This window comes from Clupea harengus, chromosome 17 (assembly GCF_900700415.2).
Source record: "Clupea harengus chromosome 17, Ch_v2.0.2, whole genome shotgun sequence".
In the NCBI taxonomy this organism is placed as follows: Eukaryota; Metazoa; Chordata; class Actinopteri; order Clupeiformes; family Clupeidae; genus Clupea; species Clupea harengus.
In genome coordinates, this window is record NC_045168.1 from 25,518,793 (window position 1) to 25,538,076 (window position 19,284).

At 39.8% G+C, this 19,284-nt stretch overlaps 1 protein-coding gene across 1 annotated transcript; it reads right to left on the reverse strand.

The window, feature by feature from the left end:
* Positions 1–5,218: 5,218 nt before the first annotated feature.
* Positions 5,219–18,388, reverse strand: eci2 (enoyl-CoA delta isomerase 2). The gene is made up of 10 exons (XM_012816920.3): positions 18,259–18,388; positions 16,364–16,526; positions 13,480–13,578; positions 13,161–13,346; positions 11,627–11,696; positions 9,068–9,170; positions 8,542–8,662; positions 8,268–8,357; positions 6,404–6,547; positions 5,219–6,033 (listed from the first exon to the last, which is right to left on the reverse strand). Exons 1-10 carry the CDS (start codon positions 18,309–18,311, stop codon positions 5,878–5,880), a joined length of 1,185 nt encoding a protein of 394 aa, XP_012672374.2. The 5' UTR covers positions 18,312–18,388; the 3' UTR covers positions 5,219–5,877.
* Positions 18,389–19,284: the final 896 nt, after the last annotated feature.

Here is a 19,284-nt window from a genome sequence, read left to right on the forward strand (position 1 = left end):
TAATTTGACACATTTGATTGAGAATGCTAGAATGTGTTACATTCTCTTTTGAGGTAAATCATTTCATAACATTGAAGTTTATTGTATCTGGCCTTTTGCAAGTTGCTGCCTTTGGCCTTCAGAAGTAAAACATACATTGACACTTTTAAAGTACACTCCACACACAGTGACTCTCTTTTCTCTATACATTGACACTCTTAAAGTACACTCCACACACAGGTTACACTCTTATTTTCTCTCAGAATATGTGCTTCATGTGGAAGTGGTATTTTACTTCACGAGAGATATCCTTTATGGAAAAAGTTGGAAAGCACACTGAAAAAATAAACACTTGATTAAAACTCATGGTTGCATAACTGGAATCAGTGACTGCAGCAGATAGCTCTGCACAGCACTAAAGCCTCCCCACAGCCAGAGTGTAGGTACTGCAGTTGTGTGGACAACAGCAAGCAAGCCCAGACAGCAAGGTTTAGCTCTAGCCCTAACCCAGAACAGACCGGGCCACAGGCCAAAGAAGATCATGGACAACACATCACTCCTGTTCTGGCTCAGCTGTGAAGTACAGAATTGATTTAAACTTTTTACTATTTGTTTTTAAATCCTTCAATGGATTAGCTCCACATGACATATTCCACATTCTGCCCCCAGGTCATCCTCAAACAACTCCTCTCACTCCCCCACTCCACTCACGCATCCAAACCAGAGGTGACTGGGCGTGTTCTGTTGCCCCCCCCCCCCCCCCCAGAGAGCACTGGGCGTGTTCTGTTGCCCCCCCAGAGGGGACTGGGCGTGTTCTGTTGCCCCCACAGAGGTGACTGGGCGTGTTCTGTTGCCCCCCCAGAGAGGACTGGGCGTGTTCTGTTGCCCCCCCAGAGGGGACTGGGCGTGTTCTGTTGCCCCCCCAGAGGGGACTGGGCGTGTTTTGTTGCCCCCACAGAGGGGACTGGGCGTGTTCTGTTGCCCCCCCCCAGAGGTGACTGGGCGTGTTCTGTTGCCCCCCCAGAGGTGACTGGGCGTGTTCTGTTGCCCCCCCCCAGAGGTGACTGGGCGTGTTCTGTTGCCCCCCCCAGAGGTGACTGGGCGTGTTCTGTTGCCCCCCCCAGAGGTGACTGGGCGTGTTCTGTTGCCCCCCCCAGAGGTGACTGGGCGTGTTTTGTGCCCCCCCCCCCCCCCCCCCCCCCAGAGGTGACTGGGCGTGTTCTGTTGCCCCCCCCAGAGGTGACTGGGCATGTTTTGTTGCCCCCCCCAGGCTCTGGAATAGTCTCTTTCCCACATTAAGTCCAGCCCCACTATCGCCAATTTTAAATCAAATTTAAAGACCCATCTTTTTAGGCTGACATTGCCTCAGGATCCACTCTCAGTCCACTCATAATTAATTCTTTAACATTCTCTTACTGCGTTTTAATCTGTTTGTTGGTTTTTAATTCAGTTTCTCTTCATTTCTTATTTTACTACTTTGAGTTTAATTTGATAATGTAATTAGTTTTATGTGTTATCCATTTTAGTCTTGCTTTTTATATTTTATTCTTTTGAAAGTCCTATTTAACCCTTTTACTCATTTTTATACTTGCTTTTAGTTATCCCTTGTCTTTAACGGTTTTTAATTTGTACTCCTTATTCCTTTTATTTACCTATACTTGTAGTGTTAATCCATCTGTCCCCACTGGAGAGCACTTTGGGTCAACTCCTGTTGTTATACAAACAAAGTGATGACCTGACTTTAGGGATAGATCCTTTCCGGAGTCATATGCTACCAGGACAGGCTCCGAATATTTGAATTTCCCCTCATAAAAGATGTGCCACGCACTTAAATATTTTTAGCTTTTTACTATTATTTTTCCTGTCTAAACACTAGATGACATTCCATTTGAATTGTTTTATGAATGAGGTTATAACAAGCCTCACAAGTGCAATTCTTTCTCTGCATACAACCTTGAAATATCTATAAAAGAAATGAAAGTCTATGTCAATGTACTTGCAGATTTGAAACAAAGAGATGTGTACATTTCTATTAACCTTCAGCCATTATCAATGTGATCAAATGTACCTATTAACCTTCAGCCATAAGGAATTTCAATTATTCCCAATACTGCCATCATGTGGTTGCTTTTTTTCTTTTCTTTGACATCTTTTTAATGTTTACATATAATTTTAATCCAGCGGCAAATTTTAACTTGTAATTGGTGATATTTATAACATTCACTTTTATTTATTTTTCTTTTTATATTAATATGTATGTTTTACAAGTGAAAAAGTATAAGTAAAATCTTAGCTTAAGTCTTAATAAGTAAAACCCTGGAGAAGACTTTGAAATAGTTTGGTAGTGAATACATTATTTTGTTACTTCCTCAGCATGATGTTGAGAGAAAACATTGTAATTCATTTTTAAGTATTTGATTAATATGATTATGATGTGTTTTTGAAACTGCTTGAGAACAATGACAAATGTATGACATGAAAAAAAAATGTTACACTGGTTTTGTCATTAAATTGGTTTTAATGAAATGTAATTCCAACTCTGATAACAATGTCCTATATTAAACAGCATTCAAGCAGAGTATCCCTGCACCCGTTGCTAAGCCATTCCATATTAGGCAGCTGTGTTCCGCAACACATGTTGGAGAGGCTCCAGAGCATTCCATCTTTAAAGTTCTAAGGTGAACAGAAATCAGACATTCTCTCTCTCTCTCTCTCCTTCAGTCCTTCCCAACCCCTTCTCTCTCTCTCCTTCAGTCCTTCCCAACCCCTTCTCTCTCTCTCTCTTTTAGTCCTTCTCAACCCCTTCTCTCTCTCTCTCTTTTAGTCCTTCTCAACCCCTTCTCTCTTTCTTTCAGTCCTTCCCAGCCCCTCTCTTTCTCTCTTCTCCTTTGTTACCATCTTCTCCTGTCTTCTCCATCACACTGCTCCTCACTACCTCATGACTCCTCTCTCTCTCTCTCTCTCTGACACACTTTAAAACATGACCTTAAGAATGCAGCAAAGGATCACTCCAAGCATGTGACTAGAAGCAATTACAAATCCTCCAGAACTTTCCTGAGAAGCACTGTAACTGACTGCTAGTGTGAAAAGTGTGAAAAAGATAAAGATAAAAAACATAAAAGAATATCTGTAAGATAAAGAAGGGATCATAACTAGGGTTTCAATTTCAATAATCTTGATGTTTAAATAATTGGCAGTGCATCCTTTTTCTTTGGTGTGTATGTGAATACATAATTTTTTGTATTCTGTTCTAGCCAATAAAGTAGGACCTGCAAATGCTGATGACTGTTCCTCATCACAAGAACCTATAATTACACGCACACATATAAGGCAACTTAGCTCTGCCCACTCACTTTGTCTCTTTTCTTCCCCTCCTACTCTATACTATCTCCACTGTGGGATGCTGCCACAATCTTTCCACCCGATCTACCAGTAGAAACCCTCTGCTTACGGCTACCCATTCCCACCAAACTATTATGCACATATATTCGACTCTTATAATGAGAATATAATATGTACTTTATGCCTATTTACCCACAATCGAAACAACGGGCCATCATCATGCCATCATCATTTTCTGCTTCAAATCTTTGCTTATCCTATAATAGTAACCGTATGAGGACACTGTATACACACAAAGCTGTTCTACAACCAGTACTTATAATAGTAACCGTATGAGGACACTGTATACACACAAAGCTGTTCTACAACCAGTACTTATAATAGTAACCGTATGAGGACACTGTATACACACAAAGCTGTTCTACAACCAGTACTTATAATAGTAACCGTATGAGGACACTTTATACACACAAAGCTGTTCTACAACCAGTACTTATAATAGTAACCGTATGAGGACACTGTATACACACAAAGCTGTTCTACAACCAGTACTTATAATAGTAACCGTATGAGGACACTTTATACACACAAAGCTGTTCTACAACCAGTACTTATAATAGTAACCGTATGAGGACACTTTATACACACTAAGCTGTTCTACAACCAGTACTTATAATAGTAACCTTATGAGGACACTGTGCATATGCGCCAAAAGTGAAACACCAGAAACTAATCTCATCCTACAAAATAGGAGGGCAAGAGTAGAACACATGTCTACTAAACTCTTAGATTTTGGATACTGCCTGAGGGCTTCAAGGACTGACTGCCTCAGGCAGTAAGAAACGTTTGTGGGCTGGGGCTTTAATACCTTGTACATGAATTCTGTCCTGTTTTTTCAATGAACGGCTTAATAACTGTCAGAGGACTTAATCGGACAGATATCAGAGTGGGGTTCCAGAGGAAGGCTTCAGGGGTAGATGACTGGCGCTGCAGAGAAGGGTTTCAGGGGGCAGCCCCGTCATGTCTGTCCCACGAGCTTTGAGCAGTAACTAAAGCCCTCTATCTCTGCGACATTGAATACTGACAGATTATCCCTGCCTCCAGACACATCACAGAAATCCCCAAAAGTACACTTGTATCGATCTGTACACATCAACACACCTCAAAATAATATAAAGTTGTGTGTGGCAGCAGGGGCAACCCCAGGACTCTCGTTCATGGCACACACACTCAAGGAGGCTGTGCCACGTTCAGCCTACAGGTGGCAGCATCTCATCTTCTGTACATGTAGAGAAACCATCTATCGAACATGAATAGAAGTGAATGAGAACACTGTAACGTGTCAGACCTATCTGATTTCTTTCTTCCATTACATTACATTACATTTAGTCATTTAGCAGACGCTTTTATCCAAAGCGACTTACATATGTATACACATTTTACATTTACACTGATGGCACACTGCACATCAGGAGCAATTGGGGGTTCAGTGCCTTGCTCAAGGACACTTCGACAGGGAATCGAACTAGCAACCTTCTGATTACTAAACGACTTCTTTACCTCCTGTACCACTGCCGCCGCCGCATTAAGCACTGCTTCATCAACTTAAATGGACAAGTCGCCCATGCTAGCCTACTTTTCGCCCTCCAGAATGAGGCCACAGAATGGGTCAAAGTTGAGTGAGAACAGGAGCTCACTGCTCCTGAGCGCCACAAACCATTGGCGACATTGACATCACGTGAATGTGCTGTGTGAGATTACACAAAGAGCCATAGCTTAACGGCCTGTAGCTCACCGCTGAAATTAAACCTCACTCTGCTTATATAACTATTATATAATTGTACAAAAACACAGGACAAATGGAGTCCTTCGTTCAATTAACTCAGTAAACAAATGGTAAAATATTTTTTTTTTTAATACAGGCACGTATGGTGTTATTTTAGCAAAATATGGCATTGAATGTATGTCTGTCTGTCTGTACCTGATGCAGAGTTGAAGCGATGGACAGGACTATTGCTTTCCTGCCCGGTATACAGTACATGTTACAGCTTTAAACCACGTCTAAATAGAAACGTCATTACAATTCCACTTTTTCATTTCACTACAATAGATTTTAAAAACAGACAGATGATATTAAAGAACAATAACAATAATTCAGTGCCACACAAAACCAACATTTTCAATTCCAAAATGTGAGTAAAACGCCTTTGCATGCGCTGCATCCAAAGATCTGTAGATCCATACTGGGATCTCCAGAATGAAAAGGGATTAACAGAAGGACACCAAATTGTGTTCAGGCCTTCAGATGGTGTTCAGGTCTTCAGATGGTGTTCAGGCCTTCAGACGGTGTTCAGGTCTTCAGACGGTGTTCAGGCCTTCAGATGGTGTTCAGGCCTTCAGACGGTGTTCAGGCCTTCAGATGGTGTTCAGGCCTTCAGACGGTGTTCAGGTCTTCAGATGGTGTTCAGGCCTTCAGACGGTGTTCAGGTCTTCAGATGGTGTTCAGGCCTTCAGACGGTGTTCAGGCCCTCAGACGGTGTTCAGGGCCTCCGGTCCTCACAGCTTGGCCTTGGCCGTGAAGAAGCTCATGATGGCCTGCATGCACTCATCTGAGAGCCAGCGCTCCACCAGCCGCTCCACTTCCTGATCGTTGACGGAGTGGAGACGCTCCCTGTCTGCAGCCCGAATCAGCTGCTTAGAAAGGGCTAGAGACTGAGGCATTGAAAGGGGGTAAGACCAGGAGAAGGCAGAGATCAGTGGATGGAGGCAGAACAGGTTATGGGAAATGCAAGTAAGGAATATAAAGTGTGCAAGTCTGTTATTAGTGTTAACATTTTAAAAACAGTTCTAGTGTCCTCACCCAAGCACCCTATGACAAAATGAATGTTCTCACTAAATTGCTAAATGGCCCATACTCTGCACAATGACTAATTTAATCTAATGTAATCATTTCATATAACTGCTTCTGCTAATTGAAGTAATATGTATATTTCATATTTGGTATATAATATATATGAAAAGTACAGCAGCAAAGGGTGAAGTAAAGTGCATCGGTGTGATGGCGTCGGGGTTGTGTACTCACATTCCTGGGCAGTTTTGCGTAAGCTTTGAGTCTGGTCCACACCTCTGTCTGGAAGCTACCGTCAGGGAAGACTTCCGTGACCAAACCCTGTTCACAGGCCTGGGTGGCTGTGAGCTTCTTATTAAATAACAGCATTTCACTAGCCTAAAATTGGGGGAAAATACAAGGGTCATTTCATGTGGTTTCAAGGCATTCAAGGCATTCAAGGCTCAGACATTCCGCAGTATCTACAAACACTAAAGAATATATGATTAACACCACTACCCAAATTTCAATTCATTTGTAGAAACATTGGAGACTTTTTTTATTCTCAAATTGTAGAGATTGCTTTAGTATTTTTTTAGAAGGCTCTCACAGCTCTGCTTGTATGAATCAAGCTGAAGTTTGCCATGTACATTTTTCTTCACACAAAAATACTTTAACAAGTTAAGTGGGCTATTGTCATTTCAACACTGTTCTAAAATGGCACACTGCACGTTTTCTTTTTCTTTTTTTTGGCAAGAGTGTCTGGAAATCTGGAGAGAAAATAAAATGACTATAATTAAAATTCAAGTTTCCATCCAAGGAATTTACAAAAAGTGCAAACATATGGCGGGCACTGTGGCGCAAGCAGTAGCCCCGACCATATACGGGCTTGAACGCCCATGGGAACACGGGTTCGAATCCGACCCGCGGTGATTTCCTGATCCCACTCCCCACCTCTTCTCTCCATCTTATTTCCTGTCCAAACCTTCACTGTCCTATCTCATTAAAGGCAAAAAGCGCAAAAACAAATCTTCAGAAAAAAACCAAGTGCAATCGTGTTCTTTAACACGTCATAAATATTTGAAATACACAATGAAAACACTAATTATCTATAATATTTCGATCGTGTCAACTAGCTGTTTTTTCCCCCCCATTTCATTTTAAGAGAGCAATATTCAGGATTGAGGACAATATTCTAGCTGTCGGCGAGTGAGCGAAATGATTCTTATACCCCACACAAACAAATTGGGGGAAGCATATTGTCAAATTCTCTCTCTCTTGCGAGACTAACCAAAACATGTCAAGATGGCAGTGGCTAAGGGCTACATGTGGCATGAAAACATTGAACATCAGCGACCATTAGTCTCTACATCAACATAATGTACTTAGTCGAGGCAAATAGACTCCTGTAGCTCATCATTTAAGCCCTTTCCATACAGCAGTCATGCAGTTTCCTTGGTCTTGCAGATATTTCCAAATATCTTTATTCAGACCTTCTGTCAGTCTTAGAGGAGCCCATGTTTGTTGAATGTTGACGCAACATTTAAAGTCAGATTTCAGTTATACACAAAATGTTAAAGTCCTTGTGCAAGCTGTTACATCACAACATTTTTTACTTTAACCCGGCTGTCTGATCAGAAGCCCTACCATAGCACCGAATAGTGTGATTTAATAAAATAAAATAAAAACACTGTAAAGTTAGCTTGGTAAGCTTTCGTGATTTGGCAACAAATCCACTGGTCACCAGTAAATCAATAACCTCAAAAGGTCAAATGTGTAACATAATATTTCGCTCATTGTGCAACAAGAAGCAACTTAGCTTAACGCTTAGCCCTTAGCTAACTTAGCTCCCAATTTAGCAGTGTTAAAATGACAAACCTTGAAAGACATTTTTGATAAATAAACATACCAAATTCAGCTTGATACATACTGAGAGAGTGTACTGAAGGTTGAGAAAGTTCCTTCTAAAACAGACACAGACGGGTTATACGGATAACTGCACTGACCTGCGAGTGTATAAAAGCAGATTCTTGAACTTAACTACGGAAACTGAAATGATCAAGAATCTAAAATGACTTTAATTGTAGTGTAATGGTTTGCATGACTGATATGTGCATACCTTTGCAGCCCCCATCATCTTAGGGAAGGTGTAGGAAGAACACCCCTCAGGACTTTGTCCAAGCTGGCTAAAGGGGGTATGAAATGTTGCCTGCAAAGTTCAAGATCCATTTACAACTGTAACTGTAACAACAGATACGGGATATACAATTCAGCTTTGGGAAAGGGTCATCACATGTCAATTTAACCAAATGTACCTGTGATACAATTCTTATTTGCATGAATGAAAGCACAGTGGATTTTCCTTGGTGAATCAATTGTAAGAACCTGCTCACCCTCTGAGTAGCATAGACCACATCAAAAAGACCAAGCAGAGTGACTGATACTCCCACAGCAGGACCGTTTATAACTCCTATTAGAGGCTTAGGGAAGTCAATGTAGGCCTTCACATACTGCCTGTTAATTACACCAGAAAACACAAACTGTCAGTATATCACATTTAAAATACACAAGAAAACACAAACTGTCAGTATATCATCATCCTTTAAGCCTATGTGGCTAATAGGGCCGCCAACACTGTCAGTATATCACAATTAAATCTCCTTGCAGGTAAGAGATGTCGAAAGGGACTGGTTTATGAGCAGTTAGCCGTCAGAGACGTTGTCCGGGGAACACCACGTGGAGGTAGCTCATATTGTCGAAAAGGGACACTGCTGGTCCCTTTCGACATCTCTTACCTAATTAAATCTCCTGATGCACACAAACTTTACAGACATCACATTATGTAAATACAAATACTTTCTTTTTAATTTTAGCCATCCCACAGCATCCAATCTGTTCATGTCATGTCATGTTTCCCACCTCAGCAGTTCTCCTGCATCCTTTGCCATCTGTTCCATTCCTCCCTCAGGGATTTTGGTGAAGTTAGTGAGATCATTTCCACTGCAGTAGTAATCTCCACTACCTAAACCATTGACACACACACACACACACACACACACACACACACACACACACACACACACACACACACACACACACACACACACACACACACACACACACACACACACACACACACAGACACACAGACATCCAAAAGTTTGAAATCACTACAAAAAAAAACGACACCTTTTCCAACTCATATTTTCCTTCAAAACCCAACAATTACTGTAGTGGTAATGCACGTAAAAGCTGTTTGCCAACGTCCATTATACCGGTAAGAAGATGAACGTTTTACTACCAGAGACAGGACTTTTCCACAGCAAGAACTCAAGACACTTAGGCTACAAGGTGGTGCGAACGTTTGCAGCCTTTCAGTTTTTTCATTGCAGTGCAGAAACTAGGGACCAACAAGTGACGCAATATTTTGCTCTTCGATCGCGATGTGGACAAAATAATGATACCATAGCACCATAATAATGATAGCACCAACATTACACCGTTAAACCGAGATCATCTAGTTAACGTTAGGATTACCTCAAGGTTGAGCTGACAGTTTAATTTTGCTATAAAGTTGCTTCCGGTAGGTTGTTACTGGCAAATGGCACTGGCGTCAATCCAACATTTCTTAGGTTTACGGGGTCCTTTGACTTCAATTCACTCCATTTATGTCATCCCATATACACCATTGCACTTTTATAATACACTACCACACCTGCAAGTAGGGATGGGATGCTTGATATTTAGTCCCGACGTGTTTAATTAAGAAAGTAAAACAGCTTCGAAGCAGCGCTGTGGAGCCGTCACTTGAAACCACACTGTCAGGCCTACTTTACAAACTTGATGCACAATAGTGCATTTCGCTTTCAACATGGTAACAAATTGTCTGAGTCAAAGACTCCTAAAACACAACCACATGTTAACTACATATCTTAATGGATATGCAACTGACAAGGTCAAGGTCACATGTACACTATATATCTTAATGGATTGTCTGACAGACAGAAATTAATTACACAAATGCTTGTATTAAAAATGTAATAAAATAGTTAAATATAAATTGTTAGACACATAAATTAGCAATATACATCAATGTACAATAACCCATGACATATGTAAGGGATAATGTATAGTCCGGCGGTCATTATTGAAAAATAAATCCTGATGGGATGAACAGGACACCGACGCGCAGTGGACATGTTCTGTTGGAAGACAGTTTTAGTTTCTTGGCAGAGGCAGCCAGATTTTGATTTAAAATGTCCTGGTATTTCGGGGAGTCTGTGATGTCATGCACCCTGACAAGGTTTCCAGGGCCTTTGGAGGAAAAACAGCCCCACAACAACATCACAGACCCTCATTATTCATCAGTGGGGATCAGGTCTTTTCAGTAGTCATTCTTCTTTTCACGCCGAATCAGCTTTGAGTGTTTGTTGCCAAAAAGCTACATTTTCGTTTCATCTGACCACAGAACACAGTACAAGACTTGGTGATTCAAAAGCACAACTCTTTTTCAGTCAACAGTGATCCTTGGGGATTTTTTTTTTTTGCCTCGCTTACCATCCTCCTCACTCCGTGGGGGCAAAGTAAACTTGGGTTCTCTTCCAAGCAAGTTTCTACCAGTTCCAGTTGATTTACACTTTTACATTTTTTCCATACTGGTAGATATAGGCATTTTTCATTTGTATAGCCTTTCCCTGACTTTGGAAGGTCAACACACGTTTTCCTTAGTTGATTTGTGTTCCCATGTTGAAGAATGAATAAGGGAGTTTGGCCTCCGTCTCATCTGTTTCACTGGGGTATAAATATGAGTCATGGATTACTTCTTCAAAGTTCCTAAACACGCTGCTCACCTTAGAAAAGTTAAATATAAATAGGAAAAATTCTTCAGTTACATTATGTTTATAAGAAATTTCTGGGGTGCCAATAATTGTGGCACTTGATTTTGTTAAAAATAATAATTTCTTGATGAGACTTAACAAAAATTAAAATAATAATAATGAATGTACTTTAATTAAAGGGAGGCCTTTTCTCATTTTTTCAGTGTGATATTAAGCTTATTCCCCAAAAGGTGAATTTCTTATAACCCTTTTTTCTCATCTTCACCAGGGGTGCATATAATTGTGGACGGGACTGGATGTGCTGGTTGACATGACATGGCAGGTTACCTGCAAATAATTTTATACGCCACTTCAACCTCTTAGGGGGACAGAAAATATCAATTTGGGGGTTCATTGATATTTGGGGTAGAAATATGCTGCAATGACATTTTGGCAACAGAGACAGTACATTGACATTGAAAAGTACTGACATCGAAAAATAAAAATGAAAGTGTTCGATACAATGCCAATGTTCCATTTTTAAGTTGTGTGTTTTTTTTTTTTTAAATCAATGGCCATGGCTCCATTCAATTCAATTCAATTCAACAAAGTTGAAGTAGTATCTTTACAGCCAGACACTATGTGTATGGGATGTCTTTACCTGTGAGGACAGTGATGACTGAATCATCTTTAGAGGCTTGGTCCAGAGCTTTGATGATTTCATTATACATCTATGAAAAATGGTATAGAACACAGAGACAGATGAAGAAACATGAGATGCATAGACATCCAGTAACTTGTTTTCCTTACTAGTAAATATTCAGTTACACAAGCACAAAAAAGAACAGGTTGGCTGTTCCGCTTTAACAGAATAGATTGCACTCATGTGTTTATTACTCTAGTGCATTTACATTGAACACATAACCTCTGGGCCGTTACACACCCACTGTAATATTTATAATTCCCAACCCCTCAACTCACTCTCTCTATTCATGGAACACAGTCTCCTCTTTCTCTATTCGGGGAAACAGCAGCCCATTTTTGAAATAAGCCGTTTTTTCCTCACACCAATTGCAACTGGGGAACAGCGACCGTTGCCAACAACAACCATGCCAAACAAACGGCATGCTAAAGGCACAATCTGAATGACAATTCTTGACTTGCTTTACTGTCCTAACAAGTTAGACAGTGTATGCGATTCTGCAGAAACCAGCAGGAGTAAGATAGTTTTTGAACGAATACAATCAAAAAAATCCCAGCCCCTTCCTTCAGACTGCTCCAAAGCCACTCCTCCTAAACACATGCATGCTCTCTGCCTGACCACGAGAACAAGTCCATGAGAGAGAGAGAGGGCGTTCAGCGTTGGGGTGGGGAGAGAAGTGCAGCGAATCATTGTCATTGCTAACAGTATCCAACTACCTAATGTCTCATGCGCTAGGTTATAGCTTGTTATACTAAATGCCAGGTGGCAGCAGAGACACTAGCCTTTACTCATTGAGGCTCTGGTCAGACCCTAGTCATCCAGCGGGCTACAGAAAATGGTATCCTTACACGTACAGACGGCAACTTTCCAAATCTAATCTACATGAAAGATGTTCAAGGTGAGTACTGACAGTAGAGCATGGCACTTTGGGCTCCAGAGAGGAGCTATAGAAATAAAATGTATTATTATTATTATTATAAAAATAATAATAATAATAATAAAAAGCCATGTTGATTCTAGTGTGACCTCTTGCTTTATTTCTTTTTGTTCGCAGCCCTTTCTAATGGAACAAATTATTTACCCATCTTGTTCGCAAGATCATGTGATTAAAACGTTTTTTTTTTTTTTTCTCTTTAAACAATGTAGCCTGATGCAACGTCACGCAATATACTCCAGTGACATAAGGTCATTACTGCTCAACAATAAAAACACCAAAATCCCCACAAAGAGGCCTTGATCTGCAAAATGAAATAGCTTTTAACATGCTTCATAGAGTACAGAGGATTCAACCGTAAAACAGTAGTCACTGCCAAGCCAAAGTGAGCATGTAAAAAATAAAAAAATAAAAAAATAAAAAAATATAAAAATATAAAAATATAAAAACAAAGTGAGCATGTTGGCCTCTGTTAGTGATTCTTTTAACATGTGATTTTTGTAAATGATAGCATTGCAGTAACATTTCAGCCACAACCATCGAATGAAAGTGTCTCACCTCCACTGTGATGGCGTTCTTCTTCTCTGGCCTGTTCAGGGTAATGGTGGTGATGTTGTCGTTTGTAGACACCAGCAGTGTCTGGTAGGAGGATGCTTCACCTACGGGCTTGGCCGCCTCTTTCTCTGGGCTTTCTGCTCCCGCCAGGGAGGTAATAAGATCTACATACTGCTGCTTGGCTTCCTCCTGAGAGTGAGGTGAAAGGTAAGGGCTGGTTAGGACTGAATAAAACCTAATTTTAAAATAATGCTGGATAAAAAAAAAAAAAAAATTAAACAGTTGACAAGGAGATACTTCAAAAGATGACAAAGACGCTTGCCTGTGACACAGATCCCAAAGACTTCCAGGCGTCCCACTTGGCTTTATTAATGAAGTCCAACATACCAGGCTTAGGCGTGTTACAGGGTCCTTTAGTGGCCTAGTCAAATGAATACGAAATAAATCAGATAGATAGATAGATGGATACTATATTAATCCTGAGGGAAATTAAGGTCATCCAGTAGCTTATACACTTATACACCTCACAGACATACATACATACATAAATCACATACACATAGGGAGAACATATTCACATGGAGTGGGGGTGTTTACTAGGGGTGGGGAAAAAAATCGATTTTTCGATTTCTCTCGATTCTCTCTAGAACGATTCTGTCTCGATTCAGAAAAGTTCATAATCGATTTAAAAAAAAAAAAAAAAAAAAATTAAAATTTTAAAATTAAATTTTTTTTTTTTTTTTACACATTCATTTTGTGTTGAAATGCAAGCTGCATCGATTATTGCATTGTTCATTGAAAGTCATAATTGTGACAAGGGAAAGCTTTTTCTCTAATAAAAAATAGAGAAGGTAATTCATCTGTTGATTTTCTTTAATTATCAAACACAAAGTAGGAAGTGATTTGAGACTCTGAGTAGCAAACTCAGATGTTTTAAAAATCGACATGCATCGATAATCGTTTTATCGGTTTAGAATTGATTATCGATAATCGGTTTAGAATCGATAATCGGTGTAGAATCGATAATCGGTTTAGAATCGAATCGTTGACCACTGAATCGGAATCGAATCGAATCGTGAGGTGCCAAGAGATTCCCACCCCTAGTGTTTACAGATACAAGAATGGGTCTGACCCTATGCTACAGTATGCAATGATTGTGACAGTGTAGATGTCCAGGAGGATAGTGTTCTTGTGCTGCAAGTGTGGATAGTGCAAATCTATAGTGTTCTTGTGCTTGTGTGGATAGTGCAAAGATAGTGTTCTTGTGCTTGTGTGTGTGTGGATAGTGCAAAGATAGTGTCCTTGTGCTTGTGTGTGTGTGGATAGTGCAAAGAGAAAAGAGTGCAGATATAAGTGGTTAAGTCTGTGCTAGGGGCTAGTTAGCCAGTAAAGGGATGGACAGTGGGTTGGTATATAATAAGATGAGATGAGAATGGGAGGGCAGACTGAGGTAGACTCATGCAGGGAAGACCACCCCCCACCCCCCCCCCTCTGCGTGGCGTTGTGCAGCTGAATGGCCCTGGGGACAAAGGACCTCCTCCGCCTGTCCGATGAGCGTGACAGTGACAGTGACAGGAGTCTGCCACTGAATATGCTCCTCGGTCTGTTGAGAGTTCTGTGTAGTGAGTGGTGGACATTGAATCATTAAATCATGATTATAATGCTTAGCCAAGTAAGGATAAGTTATCTGAGTCATGATTATCATGATCATGGACCCAGGTACTTAATGGCTACTTCCATCTTTGTTCCAAATGCAAAGGCTGAACTGAGAACTGAGAAGAACTGAGTTTGTGCCCCTCTTTGACAATGACAAAAGTTGCTAATAGGCTATATTGTGTTTTCATTTAGCAGACACTCTTATGAAGTTGTAATAAAATGAGCTTACGTATTTTCCAAGTAGGGCTGGGCGATATTTCAAATCATGGCACGTTCCATTTACTTTAGAAGTCAGAACTGGGAATATCACATCCGAATTGACCGCATTCCAGTAGCAAATGCAATATAATTGTTGTTGTTAGCAATTGTTATCAAATGTTAGCAACACCAATTGATAAACACATTATGTAGTACAAACACCGTAGCAACATGTTATGACACTGCATTTATTATAGTCAGATAGAGTGTCATTGCAATCGCCTGACTTGTCTTGGTATTACTGGTTGTAAATACTAAAACCTAAATACTAAAACCTAAATTCAAAAATACTAAAACCTTGGTATTACTGGTAGTAAATACTAAAACCTTTATGTGTAGCCTAAGGCTGGATGATATGGCCTATATGGCCCTAGTTACTGGGGAACGGCGTATAGTTAATAAAGAAAACTATTTTCGAATCATGTTTTGAAGACGATAATGGCTGGTGGAAAACATCCGATTCCACCTGGGAGTGTTGTCTAAACTCCGGCGATAAACAAAATTCTCCACTAAGGCATGGGATTTTGAATATGGGTGTGGTGAAACGTACTTCTCTGAGAGATAACATAAAAATGTGCCGGAATGTGTTAAAATAAATGAATCAAACGAAGATTATTGTACTTTTTAATTGCCGCTTATGGGTGTCTATCCAATCAATTGTGATAGCTTTGCGCAACTTCAATTAGTAAGTTATGATATGGAGGATTGAAGGATCTCAGTGTTTTATTTCCCAACATTATTACATTATTTTAGGACAAATGTTTCCAATCTCCTTTTGTCTGTGACCTAACGAAATGGCACAGCTAATGTACCACATTCATTAGCATCCAAATAGTTATTGTGGGTCCAGGCCTTCCTGCAGTCCTGTATGCCTTCATACCTATTACACCCAAGACTACCCCCGCCCCCAAAATGTCTATAGATTCTGCTGTCAAACTAACTTTTGTGGGTATCTGTGCAGTTTCAAGGCCATATGCGATTTAATCTGGCATAAACTTGCCTGTAAAAATGTCAAATGTAGCACATTTTCAACAATCAAAAAAAAAAAATCTAATCAAATAAAAGAAATTCAATTCCCATAAGGAACACAATATGATGTATAAATAATGAAGATATCTATTTTGAATTTTCCAAATAAACTAATGAATTACTATGAGTAAGTAAACTGAATTTATTTACAATCCATATGGATATCACTAGAACACTGATTCCTCTAGTCTAATGCCACACAAAACCACACATACCCCTACCCCTGATAAGACCTTAGGGCTTTAGAGTGTAGCAGGGCTCACCTGTTTGAAGAGTGCGTAGATTTTCAGTTTGGCCTCATTGCCAGGATCTTTTTTCAGACCGGACAGCTTCTCCTTCGCATTATTGAAGTCTTCCATCGAGACACCCATGGCTGACCCGGTAGCATGCAGCTGAACACTGGGGCAGCCGAACGCTTTTGCAGCTCTGATGTAATAAAAGTATGGAAATTAAATGAAAAATCTGTATATCAGATCGTTTAGTACATTGTTAGGAAAAATTCTAGCTATGATTCTGCTACCCAAGTACTTGTGTATGTTTAACATCTAAATGTTTGGCAGTGGCATGCCATCAGGTGCTTCTAATCGCAACATCTTTTGATGCATATTTGATTTTTAGTTATTGGGAATACATCAGCATGATGGTAAGCTAGCTAGTCAGCCATCCATGGGTTGAAAATGTTCAAACATGTTGACTTCCATCTTCCTCTATCATTAACCATCCTTATTGAATAAGTAATATTACATCTAATTTTCGTATAAGTAATTAATCAGTGGACAGTGAGAATGTATCATCTAGTCTCTGTCTCAGATGGCCAGTCACCACAACTTTTGATGCATATTTGATGTTTAGTTTATTTTGCTTATTGGGAAAAGGTCAGCATGTTAGCAAGCTAACTAACCAGTCATGGGTTGGGAATTTTGCAGACAATGTTGAAATACAGAATATAAAGTGGACTTTCCCTCAGTTTTCAAATCGCCAGTTGGGACAGCATGCCGGATCGGTTTTCAAGGCTTTCTGCCAGAAATCCAACCCTTTCTCTCTTTCCCTATTTTCCACAGAAAGCCCTGAAGGCAGACCGTCGGGACAGTTTTTAACCATGAATCGGGAGAGTTTGCCTAACCCTGATCAAATGTTTTTTTGTGCACCATGTTAACGTTAGACAGACGTACTGTCCTGCAGAACTGTATATTTGCGCCTCTCTCGCTCCGTTTCTACGTCTGATAGCAACTCACTCTCAGCCTAGAAGCAATTGTTTAAAACATACCAGGTTGGTGTTCACTTGCCAACATGCCAGGATGACTTCTTGCCAAGAATCCATCGTGACCAGATCAAAACAACAAATCAAAACTAGGAGGAGTGTCTATCACTGCTTGTGCACACTTGTTTTACCAATACATAGTGCCACCTACAGTATAGTAAGATATACCATGACTAGCCCTGTGTCTTGCTTGAATGGTTAAAACAACTTATTTTGAACATTATGTCTATGTACTTAGGTGTAACATGTCAAATGGGGGAATGAAAACATTCTATACTCGTGCAACATTATAGTTGTACAGATATCAGTAGATTGATCATAACTTTTTAACTGAAGGTAACAAATTGATTATGTTCATTTCAATGAGTAGATGACAGAGTTATGAATATACTCTGTATACTTCTGTATTATGTTTATACTATATAAAATGGGCAATTTCTCCTGATTACATTGGTGGTCATATTGTATCTCTGCTATGTAGCATAACCAAACAACAACCCTTTTCGTGCCACAAGGTCATCAAGTTTGAAAAATGGAATCTTCTGCTTCGGCTGTTAAGAGCTAGCTTGACGTTAGCTCATTTAACGTTGCAATGGCTACAGAACACCAGGTAAGAAGTTACAGAGTCACCGTTAACGTAAGGCAGAGGACAAGGACGAAGGTAACATTCGTGGTAACCCTTACAAAACACTCGTTACAATTCTTCCGAAACACGAAAGTGGACAGTTCACCAAGTTTTGACGAAATAAACCACTTCGGTGGCTTTAGTTAGCTAAAAGCGATTTCGGTTAGGTAACTAACTTGACTCGTTGTTGTCTAAATTCCAGTGTCATTCCAATATTTTCCAAAACAACAGTAACCCAGGGAGTAACATTGCACACATGAAATAAATCTTACCGGGTAATTCTGACGAGTCGCCCAGGACTAAATAATTTGAATGCAGCAGCCATAACAGGAGAACAGTAGCTTGGACTGACCTAGGTTGCAGCCGAATACTCATGTGTCGGACGATGTACCCGGAAGTTGTGTTAGTTAATGATTGGTTAATGCCAGTCACCTGACCGAAACGGAGAAACAACCCGTATCTCTGGAATATTATAATAATAATAATAATAATAATAATAATAATAATAATACACTTTATTTGTATAGCACCTTTCATACAAAACAATTCAGCTCAAAGTGCTTAACAGCAAAGAAATGACGTGCACAAAGAAATTACATGCACATTGATTCACATAAATAATAAATAATAGACATCAAATAAACATAAAACATAAAAAACTGGGAAATAAAATGAACAAGGATGGAGTGCATAAAGATTTAAGATAAAAATAGAATACATAAAATGCATAACATAAGATAGAAATAAAACTCTGCAGAGATATAGTTTATCTATCCCCTTAAAGTAACACTGCAACAATTTGACACTTTTTGAGATATGGTTTTATAGGCAACTAGTTGAGGTACCATCCTCAAATTTATTTTGATAGCATATGGTCATGTGAAGGACAGATAAACACCTGTGTCTTCCCCACTAGCCATCCAGGATATGCCCTATGTAGTTCTGTGTAACGGGCTGGTACACCCTGCAAAAATTGAAGAAAAGCTTTCTCATGCATGACATTGCCAGCTAAACTGCCAAAAGACACCAGTTAGTGTGTTGGCAAGCTTCTATCAGTGTCAGCTGGGCTGTTGGTGGTGTTTGCAAGGATTTTGCATGCCTTTTAGGTAGTTAGCTTACTAGTTTTGGAACAGAACTCCGTATCGCTCCTTTAATATCACGTTATATCACGATGACGATCAAAGTACAATACATAATTTAATAAAGTAAGTCCTAATCAGTCCTAATCAGTCCTAATCAGTTCTAATACTCCAACCGATGAAAAAGATCTAGGATACATTTACATAACCATTATAGAT

Excerpts from the sequence above, each read along its gene's own strand:
- eci2 (XM_012816920.3), bottom strand. The coding sequence starts at position 18,311 with ATGGCTGCTGCATTCAAATTATTTAGTCCTGGGCGACTCGTCAGAATT. Across the intron at positions 9,171-11,626 it reads AGTCATCACTGTCCTCACAG|GTAGTGGAGATTACTACTGC; the intron begins GTAAAGACATCC and ends TCAATGGTTTAG. Across the intron at positions 6,034-6,403 it reads ACGCAAAACTGCCCAGGAAT|TCTCTAGCCCTTTCTAAGCA; the intron begins GTGAGTACACAA and ends TCAATGCCTCAG.